Genomic DNA, 21092 nt, shown 5'->3' with positions numbered 1-21092 from the left:
CTCACACTGGACCAACAGAAGAGCCTTAAGATGCTAGGAGCGATCCTGGGGCGGGCCCCGGCGCGAGGCACTCTGGGATTTGTAGTTTACTTCCCGGACAGCTACTCTCTCATTACGGCCGCCCGCCTTTTTTCCCTCGCTCTCTCCGGGCACTCCGACTACTTTGTCGCGGCACGTCCTAAGTACGACTACATTTCCCAGAAATCTCTTCTTCGCGCTCCGGCAGGCGCCGGGCCTTCCTCAAACTACAGTTCCCAGAAGGCCACCGGAGAAGGGCTTCCCCCACTTTCCCGGGACCACAATTCCCGGAGACTTGACTTCGCGGCTTTTCTCTCTGTGTCGGGACTCTTTTGGAGCTGGCTAGGCCTCGGCCGGCCAGTAGGCCCGCAGCGACGACGTGGTCCGTAGTGTCCAGGCTCAGGGTGTACTCTTCGGCCGGGCTTTCTGTCCCTTCAGCCACTTTTGCCGGACAGGCCGTCGCAGCTTGCCTGAGCAGTGACCTGGCGGGCCGCGCCTGCGCCCTGCCGCGTTTCCTGCCTGGCTGGTGGTGGCGGCCATTTTGTTCATCCTCCTCCTCCTCCTGCTCCTCCCGGTTGGAGCGCAGTGTCCGGAGCGGGCTGGGGGGAGCGAACCTGAGAGCGAGGTTCAGTACCTTTTCCTCTGTCCCCAGCCGGCGCCCGGAGCCCCCCTCCCCTTCCTTCCCGCCCCCTCCCCTCCCCAGCCCTGCCCTCCCCCTTGTCCCGGGATCACTCCGTCGCACCCACCATGATGGAAGACGACGGACAGCCCCGGACTCTGTGAGTACCCGAGACTAGGGGTGCCAGGCACCGAGCGGCCCGGGCACTGCGGGATGCTGAGGGAGGGAGCAGGAGGCCGGGACCCGAAGCCCAGAGCCGGGCGTCGCGGTGGCGCGGCTGCGAAGTGCATTCCTCATCTGTCCCCTTTCCCAGAGAAGGAAGCCCTCCCTCCCCGAACACAGTCACTCTCTAGGGTCTAGGGCTGGTCTCGACCTTTTCCTCCCGATCCCTTCTTTGCACACCCTTCCTAGGCTGGGCTTGTGCACGGCTGAGGCTGTCAGGCTGGGGAGGGCTCCTGTCCCCCTGTGCTCTGGCGGACCCGGGCTGAGCCGGGAGCTGTGGGTCTCCACGGGGGCAGGGCTTGGCGGGGGGTGGGACCGCTGCTGCATCCTTTGGCGTGAACACTCGGGCTCTGTCCACGTCCTCAGCAGTCCACGTCCTCAGCCCCTTGTCGTTCCGAGCGCTTCTCCCCAGCCTGCCACTCTTTAACCAGAGGAGCCCCTTGTCTCTTTCTGCCGCACGTGCCCCGCGCTGTCAGAAACACCCGCCCAGCGCCCGCTGCTTTTGAAGTGCCAAAAAAGATTGCCTTTTGCCGCCGTGCATCACCTCTGTCCCTTGGATAACGAAGTTTACTTTGAGCGCCCACTACGCAAACTGACAACCAGTTAAAACTCCTTTCGCTCAGTTGGTGATGCCGCTTCCTAATCCGTTTGTGCGTCGGGACCATCAGAGTTCGATAAAAAGGATGTCTTCTCCCGCTATTTGATGCGTGTCTTTTGAGTGTTATTTTTCGCGGTCTAACTGTGGGGTTTTTTCACCTGAAGCCCAGTTTAATGAATGAATTGCATCTTCCAACCGCTTAATTGGCGTTTCCTTCCTTTCCCAATGCAGAGTGATGACTCAGCGTCTGTATTCCTTTTCAAATAGTGTGGCACTCTTTTTTTTTTCTTTTTTCTTCGTCTGAGTAATTTCCAATTCATTGTTTAAAGTGAGCACCTTGGGTTTTCCCAGCCTCTCCAGGCCTACTACTCCTGCTTGGAGTAAATACGCAGTCAGCCTGCTGCTTTGTCTCTCTTGCCTCACTCTGCCCGGTATTGATTGATATGGTGATCAGAGTCCACTTGGCTGGGTTAGCTTATGGGGAGGTACTTTTGGGGGAATGGACGACGGTGGATGGACACTCAGGACCTCTGACTAGCTTCTCAGAGCTTGATTCTTAGGACAGAAAATATATGTTCAGGAAGGCCCATATCTATATTCAGTGTTGATACAGATTTTTTTTTTTTTTTGAGCATTGTTTATACTTTCCATTCTTATTTCTCTTAACATCTTGCTTGGGGAATTTGAAAACATCCTAAACATATCATACCCCTGAATGAAAAATTTGGTAGTAAAATTGTGTGTGTGTGTGTGTGATTTTCCATTTCCCTCTTTCCAGAAAAAAAGATAATTGAGACAAAACTTGAAATTTGTTCTTTAACGTTTAAGCCAAGGCTTGATAATTAATAGTTAGCGGCGTGTACTGTGATAGAAGCACCTGGGAAAGCTAGACTTACGGCCCAGCAAGCATATTCAAGGAAGATGACAGTTACATTGTATCTAAAATATGTCATCATTGCATCATAATAGCTACTGGATAATTGGTAAATTCTCATGCCTCATTAACTGCTTCTATTTGTTCTTTAGAAGAGGTTTCCTGGCTTTTGTCTGTTACATAGTATGCCTTTTCTGTTTCTTTTATTCCTGTAATTGTCTTTGCATCCACTATCAGATCCCCTCTAGACCAGAGCTAAATTTTAATATTTCATACATTTACCATCTTGGATCTCTTGTCTTTTTTTCCTGAAACATTTCAGTTGTCTGTGTTTTGTTACCTAAAACTGTGATGTATACCTGTGAGTGAATAAATACCTTAAGCTCTGTTGTTCCTGTATGTCAGTTCATTATGTCTTCCTTTTCCCACTTTTCTCCATGGGAAGTGTTGGTGTTTTTGTTTTGTTTTTTAATATAAGGACTGTACTGCTTCCTAGCTCTTAACCCTTCGTGCACTTAGTTCACTCCTTGGAACATAAGAGGTCCTCAAATATTTTACAATTGTACTTTGTTTTTAAACGTTCTGATTGATTTAAATTATAGGCAGACGTCATACTTACTAAAGTTTGTTGATATATATATATATAAGTATAAACCTAATGTAAAGTCTTGACATTAAAGCAAATGTTTAATAGGATATGATTTTATTTGTGAAGAACCTATATTTTGAATTGTGATTTATGGATTAGGTTTCTCAAGTGGCTACCATGTTTTAAAACAATGTACTCTAAATAAAGTTTATCTTAACTTGTTTACTTTAAAATGCCTGTGTGTTACTAGTAAGGTTTTCTTCCTGCAGACACACACAAGCTAAGACATATGGTTCTATCTTCAGAAAAACAATATGGTGTTTATAGCCTAGGTAGGTCTTTAAATATTCATTATCTAAAGTATTACTAATTTATTTGATGGTATTTAAAGTGGTATAGAATTGCCTTGATGAGTCTAAAATCCTGTTTGTTATATAGTTGCCTTAAAGGTCTGTTTTCTGATGTTCCTCATTGTCAATTACATTTATTTTGGGTTGTTTTGTATTAGTGATCTAAAAAAGAAACCAGTGAGATCACAGTATGTGATACTGGTGTTTGAAGTGGACTAGCCTTGTGGGGACTGGCCTTGGGTCTTTGCAGCGCAGTGATTTGATTTGTGGTATCTGAATCCACAGTGTGACGTTAAATTATAACAGCCAATTGTAGTCTACTGTAGTCATCTATTTGGTGTACTAAAACCCTAGAAATTGTGGATCTAAGATAAAACTATGCTAGTTATTGCCATCCTTTAAGGCTGTTTATTCTTCCTTGGTACTCAGTAAAGAAGGAAGAAATAAGGCGTTGATTTAGACTGTGTTCTGAACCTCTGTGAACAAAGCAGAAGAAAACAATATAAAAGCTGCTCTTAGACCATTGATTTAGCTATATTGTGGCTATAATCAAGCTGGTTCAACTTAGTCATCGTTGTTTCTTTAAAGCGTGTGCAGGTCCATCCTTTAGAGGTCCCTGCTCAGGTTAGTTACCTTATAATATCATGCCTTTCTTCCATTTTGCCTCCTTCCAAAAACCAAGTAGTGACAACTTGGACAGACCTTTAGAAGGTTATTGAAGGGTTATTGTTGAAAAATCTCATTTTCTTTAGGAGCTTGTTAAGAATAATCAAAAAACTGCCCTTATGGAAATTTAGCCCCACTGTATTTTATATAAAGTACTGGTAATTTTGGCCTTGGGGGAGTTACTTTTCAGAGTGAGAGCACATTCAGTGGAAAAGCTGTCATTAGCTTTCTTCAAGGCACAATGTTCTTAATTTTTGCCCAGTTGGACATAGGAAATAGTTTACTGGCAATGTGAACTTCTTTCTGCTGTGAAACTGCCAAGTTTTCTAGTCTCCAGTTGACTCTAAGACCTACTGTTAGGGATAAAGGTATCATTTTCAGTTATTAATGCTTCAGATTCTACAGTTCCTGTTCTTAGAAGACAATAGACTGTAAGGTATGCATTTTCTTTATTTTTTTTCCCTGAGTTAAAAATCATTTTGGAATTTCCTAAATGTTTTCTGTTACTATAAGAATTTTAGCCATTTGTACATATTCCTCTAGTAGAAACTACATATTTAAAAACTTATAACTTTAGAATATACTTACTACTACTTAACTGCAGCAGAAGGTGAAGTATAGAAAATACTGTTTGGAGAGAAATATCAATTCAGTAAGCTACCAAAATCATGCTACTACATTCAGTTTTGAACCTTGTCTAAAATACCTTTGTTAGAATTATCCTGGGATGGATTATTTTTGATAGTGTAAAAGGCACAATATACTATAGTGGTTTTAGAAATATAAATTGTGCCTCTGTTAGATACATAAATTACAGAACCTTGAGTAGAAAAGTCAGTCTAAAATTTAGATAACTATAGGTGAAATTATGTGCTGAATTTTGTCCTTTTCATCTTGACAAATGAAGATGTCCTCTGAGTTATGGAATGCTTTGTATGTTTTTTAATTTTTAGTCTGCTGCTTTAGCAGTTAAATTTTCATGGAAGTATTTGAAAGATACCTTAGCATTGAACTTTTCTATAAATATTTCATGGCATTCTAAACCTAAGTGTTAACAGTTTTGATCTTTGACAGTGCTAGATACAATTTGATCGTTAACAGTACTAGAAGTCAATTCTAGCTATCAGTGTGTCTCCAGAACCTGGGAGTTCCTTGACTGATTAGAAATGGTTGACTTAGAGTGAAAGTCTTATTAAACAAAACCAGCTTTTATCGTGACTTAGCTGTGAAAAGTAACAGGCATTATTTTTCTTAAATGAATGTTTTTAAACAGTAACATAAGCTTATTTTTGTTACTGGCTAGCTTCACATTTAAAAATCACTGCTATTCTCTTGTTATTTTCCAGAAATGAGCAGACTAAACTGGCTAGATGAACAGTGTTAGAAAATCAAGATTTTCTTTACAAAGGTTACTCCATGGTTACAGCTCTGAAAGCCCCTAGAGTGAAAAGGGGCAAGCAGTTGTTTATACCTGGTTCATAATCCTTTAACTGTTTGCTCCTGCTGGGGAAAAAAATCACTGCATAGCCTACCGTGGGTCAGCTCCATGTCATTTATCAGGAAAAGGTGACATGCTAGAACTAAACCAGTTTGTCAGCTAGCTTATTTTTTATTTCAGTAGCACTGGACTTGTATTTCAGCCTTAGAACACGTATCCTGAGGTTATTGGTAACCATTGTGAAGTTCTTCATAAGCTGGGAAGCTGCTGCTCATTTTCTTTCTTTTTTTTTTTTTTATTTTTTTCATTTTTAATATGTGTGTGTGTGTTTGTGTGTGCGTGCCTGGCTGTATTACATGTTTATACATGTGGCCACACAGGTGTGGGAGGAAGCCAGAAGAAGATGTCTGATCTCCTGGAACTGGAGTTGCCCAGACCTGGGTGCTGGGAACTGAACTCTCTCCTCTGCAAGAACAGCAGACATGCTTCATGGCTGGGCCACCTCTCCATTCCCAGCTAAAATCTTTTAGGTTTTACTTAACCATAGCTTTCTGTTGCCCCTTTTCTTTTAGCATGTTATTTAACATGGTAACATGGCGACTGTTGCAAGACTTATTTTGGTCTTAGCACTGTCTCCTGATACTATATTATAGTTAGAAAAGTAAAATGGTTACTTCACAGAAGAAACTATGTCACATTTTATAAGTAATGTTTTGGTTTATGAAGTGGTACATGACAAATGTACATGTAAGGAGTTACTTGTTTGAGAACCAGAAAGACTGTTAGCAATTTATTGAGATAAATTAAACCCATAGTGTAAGATATAAACCCGAGCGTGTAAGACATTAACCAAGGTGGTCATCTCTTGGGGATAAGGTGGTGATTTTTCTTTTTTCTTGTTAAAAATTTTAATCAATTGGTCATTAAGGGAAAAAGCCTCAAACCTTTAAATATCTAGTCAAAAGTATTGTTTTGGGTTTATCTTGATTTTCTCTGAATTTCTAAAGAACTTTTGTTATCTACATAAAGATTGTCTTTTGTTGATCCTGATACTTTTTTCTAACAAGGAGGTTTAAATTATTCAATTCCCTTTTTCTTAAAAAAAGCAATAAAGATGTACCCTCAGTAATAGTCTACTTTAGCCAAGACTGAACCGACCCCAGCTCTCCTGCCCCGCCCACCCTCTGCTTTGCTAGAACAACTTGACTCCCACTCTCTTCTTTGTTCATGTAATTGTTTTGGTTGGCAGTGTTGAGATGAGCCCACTAACAAGTGCTGTCTAGTATTAGTTCATTATCAAGATGTTTCAATAGATCTGTATTTGTCATATTTGTGTTGTAAGTTATTTTGAAATAGAAAATATAGCTATTTTTATAGGGTTAGGCTTAACTGTTAAACATTTATTAAAGATAGGAACTTGAAATAAAAGATGACAAATTAAAAGAACATTAGAATTATAGCTAAAGAAAAATTGCTGATAATTGTTTTTTAATAATTGTTTTTTTGTTTTTCGTTTTGTTTTTTTTTCTCTCAGATATGTAGGTAACCTCTCCAGAGATGTGACAGAAGTTCTTATTCTTCAGTTATTCAGTCAGATCGGACCCTGTAAAAGCTGTAAAATGATAACAGAGGTAAGGTCTTCCTAGCTAGACATGCTGTCCATTAGCCTAATGTTGAACATTTTTAGATGATGCATGAGTTGACTAACACCATTTTAGTTTAAGCCTTAAATTACTCTGTTGGAGAGAGTTGTGCTTGTGGTGTGACTTAATGCATTGGTTTGGCCAATAAGCTAGGTGTAGAGTGGAGTCTAGTATGAGAAGGCAAGGAGCCTGCGCTGACAGTGCATAGTGCTTCATGATGTAGCTACCTTCAGGTGACTTTGCTTGTAAGCAGCCTATCTGAGAAAGAGGGTGCTATTTCATGTACTCTAAGTGCTGACAACTCCGTCTGCATTTCAAGTTCAGGAACTGGTATGTTTTGAAGTCAGCATTCGTTTATTATGTGCACAGTGGAGCGGCATGCATCTGGTGCATCTTTAGATAGTACTAAGGCCTAAACAACTTTCTGTAGATAGGAACTTAAACCATTATAATAGTTTTATTTGGGCTAGAGATGTGGCTCAGTGGTAGATCATGTGCTTGTAATATGGAAGGCCCTGGTTTCAACTCCTAGTACCAAAATAAAATCTAAAAGTTTTGTCTTATTGTCAAAGAAAAAAATTTTACTTTTGTCAGTTAAGACTCTAGTTGTACCCAGTGACCCATGTGTCACTCTTTCCTTCCTTTCTGTTTATCTATCAACCTCTCCCCTCCCCCCCTTTTGACTGTTGTAAACCAGATACTATGGTAAGTGCTAAGAGAGTTTCTATCCCCATGAGATTTACAGGCTGGTAGGAGACTGAAGTCAACACTCAATAGGATATAGTATATAAAAGCTAGGGGCAGCTTAAAGTTCAGTGGGGACATCAGGAGACTATCCATTGTGGTTTTGGGTCATGGGGAGTTTCTACTTTGGAGTCAGCATAGACTGAAACCTAAAGGATATCAGATGGTCTTCTGTAGTGGAGTCTGAGGAAGAAGATTCTATGAAGAGAAGAATGTTGATGGAGCCTGAGGTAAAAAAAAAAAAAAAAAAAAAAAAAAAGTGCTCCTGAAAAAGGAAAACTAGAGACTGGTTTCTGTTAGAACTGTGTTCAGTAGATGCATAGATGGAGTTTGAAGTGAAATTAGTCATGGAGATGCCAGTAGATGATGAGGCAAGAGTGTTTGGAGGGGCACAAACTGGGAAATTGTAAAAAGTCTGTGAAGAGCATTGGCTCTTCAGTCTTTTAATTGATGACAGCTAAGTTCAATTCTAGTGTATATTTTTCCTTCTTTTCATTCCTAACTTTGATGCTACATTTATTCTTTTATTAATGAAAAACATTCTTCCCATGGGCATTATTGAAGGCACTGTGAGCACAGTGGAGAAGCAAATGAAGCTCCAGATGAACAGAGATAGGAACCATGGAGAGAGTGACTGGGTAGAGAATGGTGCAGAGGCCACGTGTAAGGGAAGATGTCACCTCTTAGCCTAGAGTGCCAAGATGTGGGGAAGCAGAATAGCAGCCATGCCAGCCCGGTGAAGAGGGCGACTGGGGTCTAGGGGGTGGTGGCAGGGAAAGAGGATTCAGAATCACATAGGGCAGTGCGGGCCAGTGCAGAGTACGATTATAATGCCCAGTCATTGGAGAGCTTTAGGCAGGGAGAAGACAGTCTGATTTATATTTTTAAATATTGTGCTATGGGGAAAATAATTTGTAGAGGATTGTAGAGTACACGAGCAGGAGAAAAACAAGGTGGGTTTATTCTACTAGTCTATATAAGAGATGATGAATCTCTGGGTGTTAAGAGTGTATGTAAGGTCAGAGTTTTTATTTTGGAGGTAGGAGCAATAGGACTAGAATGTTATAGGAATCAGGGGAGACTTAAGATCCTTGTCAGTGCAATTGTGTGGGTGTTAACATGTTACTTGCTAAAATGGGAATGACTGAGAAAGGCACAGGATAGATGGGGGAGTTGTGGCAATCAAGAATTCTGTTTTGGCAGTATTAAATTTAAGATACACTTTAGCTATACAAATGGAAGTTATATGTAGGCAGTTGGATAAATGAGTTTGGAATTCTGGAGAGACCAGTGCTAAAGGACACAGTGATTTTTTTGAAGCTCTGGGACTATGTAAGATCACCTACAGAGAAAAGATAGAAGAGTGTAAATGGTATGAGGCCTAGAGCTTAGAACAACTCAGCATTCAAGAGTTCTGGTCAGAGTTAAGGAGGAATGACAACCTTCTGAAGCATGTTCCACATGGGGACACCAGCTATCTGGTGGCACCACCAGAAGAGAATATTTATCAGAGGGAGGATGGTTGTCAGCTATTTTGAATTGTGTGGAAGAACAGAAAAGAGATCAGGTTGCAGAGAGGTCACTGGTCAGTTTGTGCAGTTTCAGAGTCTGGGTTGGGTGATGGTAATGGCTTTGAATGACTTCAGGAATGCAGAGGTTGGAGAAAGGAAAGAGAACATTTTTGGGACATGTTTGATAAATATTTTAAAAATCTTGTGTATGCAGACATTTGAAGAGTAAAAACTCTTTACAACATGTCTTATAACTAGATTTGAACTTGTAAGTAGTTTAAAAATTTATTTTTCTGTTTTGACATTTATGTCATCTAGTAATGGTGACCAGACTTACTAAGGTAAGGACTCAACTGCTTAGTGTCACTTGGCAGTTGTGTAGATAAGTTTCTTAAGGACATAGACACTAGGAAGGAATATCTAACAGATGGCCCTGGCCAGCCTGGAACTGCTATGTAGACTAGACTGGCTTCAGCCTTGAACTCACTTGAGATCCACTTGCCTCTGCCTCTCCACTACAGGGATTAAATGTGTGATCCACCAAACCTGGCCCAGATTGTTTTATTTTTTGTGGTCTGCCAAGTCTTCAGTGAATGTGTCTGGTAAATATTCAGTCTTTCACAGGAGAAAGCTTGGTGTTTTATTTGGAGTCTTCCATTTCTTTTCTCTTCCCTCTTTCTTATGGTTATGATAATAGGATCTTGTATGAGAACCTATAGCTTTCTTTTCATTGTTAATGATCCCATTCTTCACCCTTCAAGGCTTCTGGTTGCAATGTCTTATTTGGGATTTTCTACAAAAGTTTTCTGGGATGAAAAACTGTTGTTGTTGAAAAGATAGTTATTTTATCTGGGATTTTTAATTCCTAGTAAGTTTACATAGAGCATAATAGATCATGTATTACTCTCTTAGGACATTTTTCATTAAATAGTTCCTGAATGTTTTTAACATATCAGGAATATGCTTGTACAGTCAAGCTGCTCGACAGTATAGGTTTCAGTTTTTGTTTTTTAATTTCTTTTTAGGTAGCACTAATTTGTTAGCATTCTTATTAGCTGTGTATTTGCTAACTCATGAAGTTTTTATCTTGCTGTTTTGTGATATAAATTTGTAGCTTTGTCCTGGGGTTACTTAATATTTATTTATTTATTTACTTGGTTTTAAGATTCTAGACAGCAAACCCATGCTCTGTCAGGTGCTCAGCAGTTGCTCTGCCACTGAGCTGTTCCCAGCATGTGCTAGAATACGTGAATACATTTTAAGCAAGTATATTTTAGGTCACTAGTATATTTGACGTTGGAAGACAAATTCATACTCTCTAGTATATTAGACTTTTTTTTAAAGGTACTTTCTTTCGTAGGTATACATAATGTAGATCATACATGATCTGCTTCTGTTTCTGAAGTGCTAGAATTACAGGTGTGTGTAATCATGCCTAGCTATCATGCCTGTTTTGAAAGATGGAAGATTCATTTCAGTAACTAGTTACAAATTTTCAATGTTTCTACTTTTTTTCCTTGCCTTTTTTAGAAAAGGAACACATTATATCCAGTCTCAGTAACAATACAAAATGCTGTAAATTGTAACTACCACCCTAGTTTTGATCGGAGGTAAAATGGACTCATTTTTATATGTGGTTTGTTTTTTGAGACGAGGTCTCTAACCCTGGTTGTCCTATAACGTCCCATAACTATGTACGCCCGGTTGGCCTATTCACAGATCTGCCTGCCTCTGCCTCCTAAGGGGTAGGATTAAAGGTTTGTGCTACCATGCCCAACTACATTTTTCTATTTTTTCCTTATAAGCCTGTAACATAGTATATGAAGGATTGTAATGCATACGTAGAAATCAGTCTTTTAAAATGTTAATAATGTTGGAGCTTGGTGGTGGTGGTGGTGCATGCCTTTAATCCCAGCATTTGGGGGCAGAGTCCGGCAGCTCTCTTGAGTTCAAGGCCAGTCCGTTCTACATAATGATTTCCAGGGCAGCCAGTGCTACACAGACAAACCCTGTCTTGAAAAAAAATTGTTGAAAGAAAAGAGCAATGATTAGGAACAGTCCTCACCTGGTACAGTGCAGCGTGCCTGTAATCTTAGCACTCTGGAGGCAGAGGCAGACGGATCTCTGAATTCAAGGCCAGCCTGCTCTGCAAAGTGAGTCCAGGCCAGTCAGAGCTACACAGAGAAACCCTGTGTAGGGAGGACAATCCTCACTAAATCTGAGGTAGAGGGTAAGGGCTAATAAACAATTCTGTTTTATTAAACATACTTCACTAGTCTTCTAATTTAATACCCGCAGTCATGATTTGTTACTGTTTGTATGGCTCTGTTGAACACAACAGTACTCTGAGTAAGTCTTAAGTGTTAGGCTTTCATAAACTTATGCAGTCTCATCTTGTGCATTCCTAGCTGTCAGTAATGTTTTTTCCTGGATTTTCTTCTCAGCAACCCGATAGCAGAAGGGTCAACTCTTCTGTTGGATTTTCTGTTTTGCAGCATACAAGCAATGACCCATATTGCTTTGTGGAATTTTATGAACACAGAGATGCAGCTGCTGCATTAGCTGCTATGAATGGGAGAAAAATTTTGGGAAAGGTAAGATAATGGGATGGTGACATCCAGTGAATGTGTATGTTTGCATGCCAAATCAGTCTGTATTTTTTCTTAGCAATATTTAAAATAGACAGTCGGCTACTGAGTGGTCTCTGTTCAGCCTAGTGCCTTTACACAAATAATCCAACTTGATAGATGATTTATTAAGTGGTAAGTGTTAATAGTTCATAATGGCATGCCTAATAATTGTATTAAATATAATCTTTGTTTTTAGGAGGTCAAAGTAAACTGGGCAACAACACCAAGTAGCCAGAAAAAAGATACTTCCAGTAAGTACTCCTGCTGCGCTTTACTGTGGAGTGTGGCGTTACCCTGGCAGCATTACCAGCTTCCCTCAGGATTTTTCCTCCGTTAGTGTTGCCTGACTTCTTAAGTATTTGATTACCAAATGCTTTGATTTCAGATCACTTCCATGTGTTTGTTGGAGATTTGAGTCCAGAAATTACAACTGAAGATATCAAATCAGCATTTGCCCCCTTTGGTAAAATATCGTAAGTATCATAATCAGTATCAGACTCGGTAGTGATAGGCAAAACTATATAATTAACTGGTATTAGAATCAAGGTTTTATTTCTCTTAGTGTGTTTTTCTTTGGTCTTTACTTTTCTTTTGGTTTGTTTTGTTTTGAGTAGATGTTGTTGCAAATGTTGATGTCATTTCAATGTTTGGGGTCTTGTTTTCAGATAACATCGTGTTTAATATGTTTAAAATTTTTAAGTGATTCTGTTTTACATTTAAAGCAAATATTTAGATGGTAAAACTAGCTTTTTGTCAAATGTTTTCAAATCTTGATGGTTAAGAATATTGGGTTAATGAAAACTAAATGTGATTTATATTGTGTATTAAACTTTTATTGAGTGAATTTATAAGTGGGGGGAATCTAGGCAAATCCTTGAGTATATTATCATTAACTTGGAAATGTTTATGTTTAAATGTAATGATTAATATGTATTGATATTTAGCTTTGAGAAAACGTAATATTATTGTAATATTAAAATGTTTTTGTGTGTAGATAATAAATGGGGTTAATTTGACTTTTGTTAATGATACTTGATTCTGCTAGTGAGGGGTTGACTTTTGAAAATATATATGTTCAAATTTTGTTATTTGATTAAATATATTGAAAAATATATTTAAGTTGCAAGTTCTATAAAATGTCATAATTTATCTTTGATTAAGATGAATTTATTACATATTTGTCAATTCAAATTAAATGTATGACAACGGAAATGTTTTAAGAACAACAACTTTCTATTAACCTTTACATAACTTGTTGTTCTATAGATTTAATTTATTTGTAAGAAAGTTTTAATTATTAATTTTCTATTTTGATATTTGCTTTGCTTTTTAATCTAAATGTGGTAAGTAGTACTGTTATAAAATTAGTGTAAAATGATACAGGTTGCTGTTTTTGATCTTTATTTATACCTGAGACCTGCAGTTTTTCTACAGTCCAAGTCACAATTAAAAGTAATAGCATTCTGGTTATTTTGCAGAATTGCTCATAAGAATGGACAGGATCTTGAAGGCTAACTGCAAGGAACTGTGCACACTGGAACTCAGTTGTAGATTTTTTTTCTCATTTCTATTTATTCTTATTATACATTATTTATATATACATACTTTAGTATTTACATTTTAACATTCTATATTCAGTGGAGTTCTATATTTCCAATCATTTTAACTTACTCACTAAAATTTCTGTGTAAATTTGTTGTTTTCGTACTGGTGTGCTTAGCGTTGTTGTTAGTTTTTTATTCTCCTTTCTTAAATTTCTGAAAATGTCAATTTTTCAAAATTTACAGCTGCCCAAACTCCAAAATGATGATAGAGAATTGACCAAGAAAAATAAAGAAATCTGTTAACAGGCCATGTATGCCTTTTTAATTCCTATTTTTTCCTCTTTTTCAATTTTTTAATATTTCATATATTTTATATCACTAGGCAAAAGACATTTAACTATTTAGATATTGCATGGTAAAGTAGTTAGCATTGTTACAGTAATTTATAGAATCAGTAAATCTTAGAGGACACTAGCAAATAGAGTATTAGAAAAGGAAACTGTTCCTATTAATCTTCAGATTTTAGTATCTAGTTAGAAAGAACAGATTGTATGATTAGGTTGCATGTTTATTACATGTTTTTGTCCTACTGCTTTTTTCTAACAGGTAAAGAAGCATTAGGGAGAGTTCAGGGATGGCTGTAGTTAATTAGGGCTAACTGGAGTTTATTTTTAAAATGCTCACAAATACAGTGTGTGTGGTTCCTTTTAGTTTTTATTTTGAGGGTGACTTTTACTTCCCTCATTTAGCTGTGCTTCTTTTCACAGGGATGCCCGGGTAGTTAAAGATATGGCAACTGGAAAGTCCAAAGGCTATGGTTTTGTATCTTTTTATAACAAACTGGTACGTCCTTTCAGTTGACTCAATTAAAAAAAAAAATCTTCAATTCTGGATTTAGATGCTTCCTTAAAATTAATGATTGAAACTTAATGTGCTTGGTTGTTTACTTAGAAATACAACTTTTATATAATTTCTTGATATATATACTAATATATTAGTAATAGAAAACAATTCTTCCAGCTGGGCGGTGGTGGTGCACACCTTTAATCCCAGCACTTGGGAGGCAGAGGCAGGGGGCTCTTTGTGAGTCTGAGGCCAGCCTGGTCTACAGAGCGAGTGCAGGACAGCAAGGACTACACAGAGAAACCCTGTCTCAAAAAACAAAAACTTCTTTCATTAACTTGAAAATATCTAGAAAAGGCTGGAGTGATAACACAATGAAGGGAACATTATTAAAGTCCATTATTAAAGTGCATTGGTGAAGGCAGAATGAATTAGAAATAAAGCCTAAGACTAGGAGAAGCAGACCAATATGAGAACTATGTTCATTTTAACCAGGAAAATTTCTATTTTAATCATTTCACCAAAACTGTATTTTAAAACAAATAGTATGCTAGCCTTTTTACATTTCCTTCAGTAACTCTACATTACAAAGCAATTATAAAATTAAGGAACTGAAAATGACCATGTGAGATTTCTTTTTACACATTTGTGTGTATTTGAGAAAAATGATTTTTGGGTGATCAGTGGTATTATGGGTTTTTATATTAGTGAAACATAATTTTTTAACTCAAATGTTATATTAGTATTTTGAAACGCATAAGTAAAACTGAGCTTTTCTGGTTCAAATTGCTTTGTTGGTAACATCTTTTTCACTGGTGTTTAGTGGACTCACAAGCAATGACATGCAGCGCCATCTTTTTTCTCTCTATAGGATGCAGAAAATGCAATTGTGCATATGGGGGGTCAGTGGTTGGGAGGTCGACAAATCAGAACCAATTGGGCCACACGTAAACCACCTGCCCCTAAAAGCACACAAGAAAGTAAGTTACATCTGTATATATGTTGCAAGTATAGATTGTGATCATAGCATGTAGCATTATGTCTTAAATTTTTATTATTTAGGTTGAATTTACCTTGAATTTCATTGTTTGAGCTTTAAAATAAGTATCTCTTAGGCTGAGAACCAACTGGTTTATTTGTAGATGAGATTTATATTTAAAGCTAAGGCTGTAGCTGAACTGGTAGAATCCGTGTGCTTGCCTGACATGCATGAGGCTCCTGGGTTTGGTCCTTAGCATCATATAAACCAGGTGTGGTAGTTCATAGCTATAATTCCAGCACCTGGGGAATAGAGGCAGAAACAGAAGTTCAAAGTCCCCAAGTATCATAGTGAATTAGAACCTACTTTGGGATCCTCAAGACTCTTGTCCCAATCTTTTAAGTCATAACATTGAGAGGAAAAAAAAAATTTGTTCCTGGGTTATATCATAACAGTATGTTATAGGAGTGCATGCCTTTAATTCCATTATTTGGAAGCAGAGTCGAGCTTAGTCCACATAGTTCCAAGATAGCCAGGCCTACATAGAGAGATCCTGTCTCAAAAAGCAAACAAAATTTAAAGTGGTATAGAAGAATAAAAGATTGTGTATGTGTGTGGTGCTGGGAATTGAACTCTGGCACCTTGTACATGCTAGGCAAATGTTCTACCACTGAGCTATAACTTTAGCTCAAAAAGCAGTTCTGTAATACTGTATAACAATGCAAGTTTCATATTTTTCTACATATAGCCAACACTAAGCAGTTGAGATTTGAAGATGTAGTAAACCAGTCAAGTCCCAAAAACTGTACTGTGTACTGTGGAGGAATTGCTTCGGGGCTCACAGGTACAGTTTGATTTCCTACTTTGCCTTCTCTGTTGGTATTTGAGCACTGTTAGTATAAATTTCGTGGTTAGCATGAGCTTTAAGTATTTCTTTGTATATTTTTGTTTGTATAGATCAGCTTATGAGACAAACGTTTTCACCATTTGGACAAATTATGGAAATAAGAGTTTTTCCAGAGAAGGGCTATTCATTTGTCAGGTAATGCTCAAGCTATGATACCATTATTATTCTTACATTGCTTCATTCCTTTCACTTACATTGTTGGATCCTTACAAGATGTCAGTTTGCCTACACAATATAAAATTTAAGAAAAATGCCAACTGAAAGGTGTCAACTAATGAGTTCTTGTATTATGTGCTCCAGTTCTTAAAGATTGAAGGCAAAAACCTCACTGTTTTCTCCTCCTAGATTTTCAACTCACGAAAGTGCAGCCCACGCCATTGTTTCTGTGAATGGTACTACAATTGAAGGACATGTGGTTAAATGCTATTGGGGTAAAGAATCTCCTGATATGACTAAAAACTTCCAACAGGTAATTCCATTTTTCTTAGCACCTCTTAAGGTTTCCATCTTACAGACCTACCTAGGAGCTTTGGAAATTGTAAAATAAACAGTAAAATAAAGCATATAGCTGCTTTCAGTTGATTGTGTAAAATGCTATTTCAAAATTGTTTTGCGGTATTAACTGAATCTTAATACTTTCTTTTCGCAGGTGTCACCACCCCAATAAACTTAGACAATGATAAATAACAGAGTCCTATTCACATAAGGGTGCTTACTTAGTTTTTCTCTTCCTTGTCTCCCACTCTTTCTTCAAATACGGTGTTTTGTTCTTGTTCCCTAAAACAGTCATTTGCTTTCTCCTAGGTTGACTACAGTCAGTGGGGCCAGTGGAGCCAAGTGTATGGAAACCCACAACAGTATGGGCAGTATATGGCAAACGGGTGGCAAGTACCTCCCTATGGAGTATATGGGCAGCCGTGGAACCAACAAGGATTTGGAGTAGAGTGAGTTGTTTTGGGTTTTCCATTGTAGAAACAGATGAGCTCCTGTCAAAAGAGAAATATGTGCTCTCCTAGGGGATTGAAATGATGTATGGTAAGGCATTTGAGTTATAGATGTTACAGTAACAAATCTCAGGAAATGGGTTTATAATGCTCTTAATTACAGAGATGGGAGTGCAGTGTGACCTCTCTGTAAGCCGCCAGTAGAATTTGACTCAAAAGATCTTTGTCTGGATATGTTTAGAAACATGATGTTTTTATGTTTGGCCTATTTAAGACACCTTCGGAACTTACATGACATAGAGCAGTTTGCTTTTTGTGATGTTGGTAGAATGGATTTGTTGCTTCACTTTTTCTTCTAGGCTGAGCTAGACCTTTATTTTCACAGATTTATTGAGAATACTGCTAGAATCAAGGGCTGTAACAAGAATGCTACCTGCTTAGTCTCATTTATTTTTATTTTTGTAAGACAGTGTTTCACTTTAGCCCAGAGTGGCCTAGATCTTACTATGTGACCCAGGCTGACCTCAGACTTAGCCTTACAACATTCTTGTCCCAACCTCCAGGTACTGGGATTACAAATAGGAGGCTACACCTGGCTCTCTTGTTACGATTATTAGTTCAGTTTGGCCTCACAGTCAAACTCACAAAGATCCACCTGTTTCTGCCTCCCAAGTGCTGGGGTTAAAGGTGTGCGCCATCATGCCTGGTCCTCAGTTATTTCTTTTTTAAAATCAGCTTTCATGTAGTCTGCAGATTGGAGGTAAGTTACGATTACCTTAAGAAAGCTGTGCTGGGTTGTAGGGCAGTGCATCATCTAAATGAGGCCCTTGTCTTGATCCCCAGCACAGCAACAAAGAAAAAGCCAGTGAAAAGCAGCTTTTAAGATGGTAGTATATGTGTTCTGTTCATTGTAGATTTGTGATTTATCTCTGCGTTCTGTGATTTGACTGTGCCAGATTTTGTATAATTGTGTAGATTATCTTTTTCTTGTGTTTGCTTAATATTTTTCCCTCTTTCTTCCAAGTCAATCACCTTCTGCTGCTTGGATGGGTGGATTTGGTGCTCAGCCTCCTCAAGGACAAGCTCCTCCCCCTGTAATACCTCCTCCGAACCAAGCTGGCTATGGAATGGCAAGTTTCCCAACACAGTGAGCTGGGACTCTGAACACACTTGTAACTCACCATAGGCTGCAATCTCCTGTGACACTCTGAAGACATGAAAAGTAAACATCGGAAAATGAAAATATTTATTTTAAAAATTGAAATGTTTGGAACCTTTAGCACAGCTTTGCTTGGTGAAGGACACATGTCTTCTAGTTCTGCCTTTTTAAGTTTTTGTTCATGATGGATATGAACATGATTTTTCTTTGTGTACAAAAACATAAAATAAAGTCAATAAAGACAATTCTGACTATAAATTTTGATATAATAGGAGAAATGGGTAATACATTTTGATTCTTAGACACTATTCCGTTTTTATCTTGCTGTCCAGTATTTTAACTCACTGTGTTTTTAAAAGAGCAAAAAAGGGAGTTATCGTGAAAAACTGAGCATCACATCAGTTCGTCCTGAATTCTGATACTCCCCTCCCATCCCTTGAGGTGGATCACATTGAAGTCAGCAGGAAAAGTGTGATTTCAGAAGAAGTACATACTGTGTGAATCGCTGTGGAAGAAATACTTACTTTTCTATGGTAAAGACAATGAAGCCAGACTCCGAAAGCTTGCAGCCTGAGTAAGGAGCAGCATCGTAGGAGCCCTGAGCGAACGTGGGTGGTCCACACTAAGACATATTTTTAAAACTTTAAAAGTGTTGGTTATCAAAAATGTAGTATATTACATTTCATTTTGGGGGAAAATTCCAAGTATGGTGTTTATATTAAAGTCAGACAGTCATACTTGTGCTTTTACATGGAGTTTAAATGGTAAACGTTGTAAATATTGAATAACTACAGTGTTTCAAAAGCATGCTTCAACATAGAAGTAGCAGCAATGTGATTATTCGAGGTGACAAGTAACACTGCAGTGAGTGCAGTGGCCAGTAGCAATGTTTAACACTGGCGTTTTCACGGTTGGCCATGTAAAATTAAAACAACACAGATGACTACACAGAAGAAGCCTTAACTTAATTTCGTACAAATCTTAGATGCATTAGTATATTCTAAATTGTAAGTCCAAGTTAGATTTTTGTTTTGTTTTGATTTTTCTTTTTTTTTTTTTTTTTTTTTTTTGCTGCTTTATTTAGTATGCTAGTACCTTGATTTAAAACCCAATGAAGTAATTTCAGGGTTCCTATAAGTTGTATAGCACAATTTTTTTTTTTTTAAATCTTGGGATGTTTTTAAAAATGATATATTTTGCCCAAGATTTTTTTTTAACAAGATTGCTAAAATATCTTACAACTTGATGTACCAATTTATAATTGGATATTCAATTTGAGTTGTACACAAAGTTGTGGCTTTTATTCCTAATTTGTTCTTTTTCCTTGTGGGGAGTGTGTGGGTTACAGGCCTGAAGAGGCCTGCGTTGTATGTGTGCAGTTTGTAATTGCATCCGTTGGGAAGATGTGGGAGCTCAGGCGTGCTTCCACGGCATTTCAGTCTGTGTGGATACAGTCTGCCTCATATTTCTAAAAAACGGGAATGTGAAATAGATAAAATCCTCTATGTTTCAATTGTGACAGCTAGGAGATACAAATGTTTTAGTAGTGTGTTATTCCTGTTGGCCTGTGTATGCATAAGAGCGAACAACCCTAACCTAACTGTTCCGAGGTAAGATGGGTAAGGTGCAGCTGGCGCCCACACTAGGCGGTTGAGGTCTAAAGATTAAGATAATGTGGTTTTTATATATTGGTGACCACAAAAATTCTGCTGTTCATTTTCTACTTTTCTTCACTTAGAAATACAGCCAAATGTAGTCAGCATAAAAATGTACAGGGTCTGAAGTTTTTTGTTTTTGTTTTTGGTTTTTTTTTTAGCCAAAATCTTTACCTACGTTAGGTGGGTTTGTTTTATTTTTTGTTGTTGTTGTTGTTGTTTTTTTTTGATTTTTATAAACTACAATGACTCTGTGCTTATGACTAAATATATATACCCCCTGTTTCTTTTGGTCATATTTTAGGGGGAATGTTTTTGGAAAAGTTACTTTATATTTTTAAAGAAGAAAACAAAAAGCTATCCTCTGCCTTTGAGTTAAGATTTTTATTAAACTTTGTGAAACTCGAACAACCTAAAGACATCTTAAGTTGGTAAATTGATAAACTTATTAAATTAAAGTTTCAGTTTGCCTTTTTTTTCCTCTGCCAGTAAATTAAGTGGCTTAATGAGATAACTAATGGCTAACTCGAGCTGTAGTCTTTTCTGTTGTATATTCTATGATTTAATAAAATTATCCAGATTAGTTACATTGCCATAGTAAGCACATGACTGACATGTCTTTTGTCTTAGTTTGGATGAGAAGATTTTTTGATAAGTCAGTCACAGTCATTTCACAGCAAATAGTTTAAGATAGAAAGGGACATGTCCAAATGAAGCGCGCCATTTTACGAACGATGATGGTCAGGCTAATAGGGTTTCAGACTGTCCTACTTAATGCAGATTGGAGTTTGTGCCCTCGGTCCACTTAAGCTTAAGAACTTGTTGCCTTTTCTTTCCTGTGTTCACTAAGAACAGCAGAGAGACTCTTTGGCATGCAAGGAAATGTCTCTTCATAGTTTCTCGAGGTTTTTCTTGGTGTGTTTCTGCCTGCCGTCGTCTGCTTGAGCCCTTTCCTACTAGCAGCTCCTCGGTGCCAGTCCGTCTGATCTCTATGTCTGCCGGCAGTGAGAGGCCAACTAAAGCCAAAGCTGTAAACCACAGTGGAAGTAAGTCTTTCAATAAAGACTAGACTCTGCAAGTGGCGCTTTCTTATTGTTGTTTATTGTGTCGCTGTTCCAGGCTCCACGCAATAAAGCAGTCTGGCTTTATCAGCAAGGAA

At 38.2% G+C, this 21092-nt stretch overlaps 1 protein-coding gene across 7 annotated transcripts; it reads left to right on the top strand.

Moving 5' to 3' along the window:
• Nucleotides 1–274: 274 nt before the first annotated feature.
• Nucleotides 275–18523, top strand: Tial1 (TIA1 cytotoxic granule associated RNA binding protein like 1). 7 transcript variants are annotated; one of them, XM_021657898.2, is made up of 13 exons: nt 282–797; nt 3190–3252; nt 6909–7005; nt 11717–11866; nt 12099–12153; nt 12288–12375; nt 14214–14289; nt 15161–15269; nt 16017–16112; nt 16226–16310; nt 16521–16644; nt 16980–17119; nt 18144–18523. In XM_021657898.2, the coding sequence occupies exons 3-13, from the start codon at nt 6994–6996 to the stop codon at nt 18268–18270; spliced, it is 1062 nt and encodes a 353-aa protein (XP_021513573.1). In that variant the 5' UTR covers nt 282–797; nt 3190–3252; nt 6909–6993; the 3' UTR covers nt 18271–18523. The 7 variants fall into 7 exon arrangements, with proteins under 7 accessions (XP_021513576.1, XP_021513575.1, XP_021513571.1 ...); XM_021657899.2 differs by having other exon boundaries at nt 283–797; nt 11768–11866; XM_021657901.2 differs by lacking the exons at nt 3190–3252; nt 18144–18523 and adding an exon at nt 16825–16883 and having other exon boundaries at nt 275–797; nt 16980–17115.
• Nucleotides 18524–21092: the final 2569 nt, after the last annotated feature.

Source organism: Meriones unguiculatus, chromosome 1, assembly GCF_030254825.1.
Source record: "Meriones unguiculatus strain TT.TT164.6M chromosome 1, Bangor_MerUng_6.1, whole genome shotgun sequence".
NCBI lineage: Eukaryota > Metazoa > Chordata > Mammalia > Rodentia > Muridae > Meriones > Meriones unguiculatus.
The sequence above is the reverse complement of the archived record's forward strand: the minus strand, read 5'-3'. Positions and strand labels throughout refer to the sequence as shown.

Bases quoted from the DNA above. Each gene is read 5' to 3' on its own strand.
- Tial1 (XM_021657896.2), top strand. From the start codon at position 766: ATGATGGAAGACGACGGACAGCCCCGGACTCT. The intron at 11,867-12,098 runs GTAAGATAATGG...CTTTGTTTTTAG, and splicing joins GGAGAAAAATTTTGGGAAAG to GAGGTCAAAGTAAACTGGGC. The intron at 14,290-15,160 runs GTACGTCCTTTC...TTCTCTCTATAG, and splicing joins TATCTTTTTATAACAAACTG to GATGCAGAAAATGCAATTGT.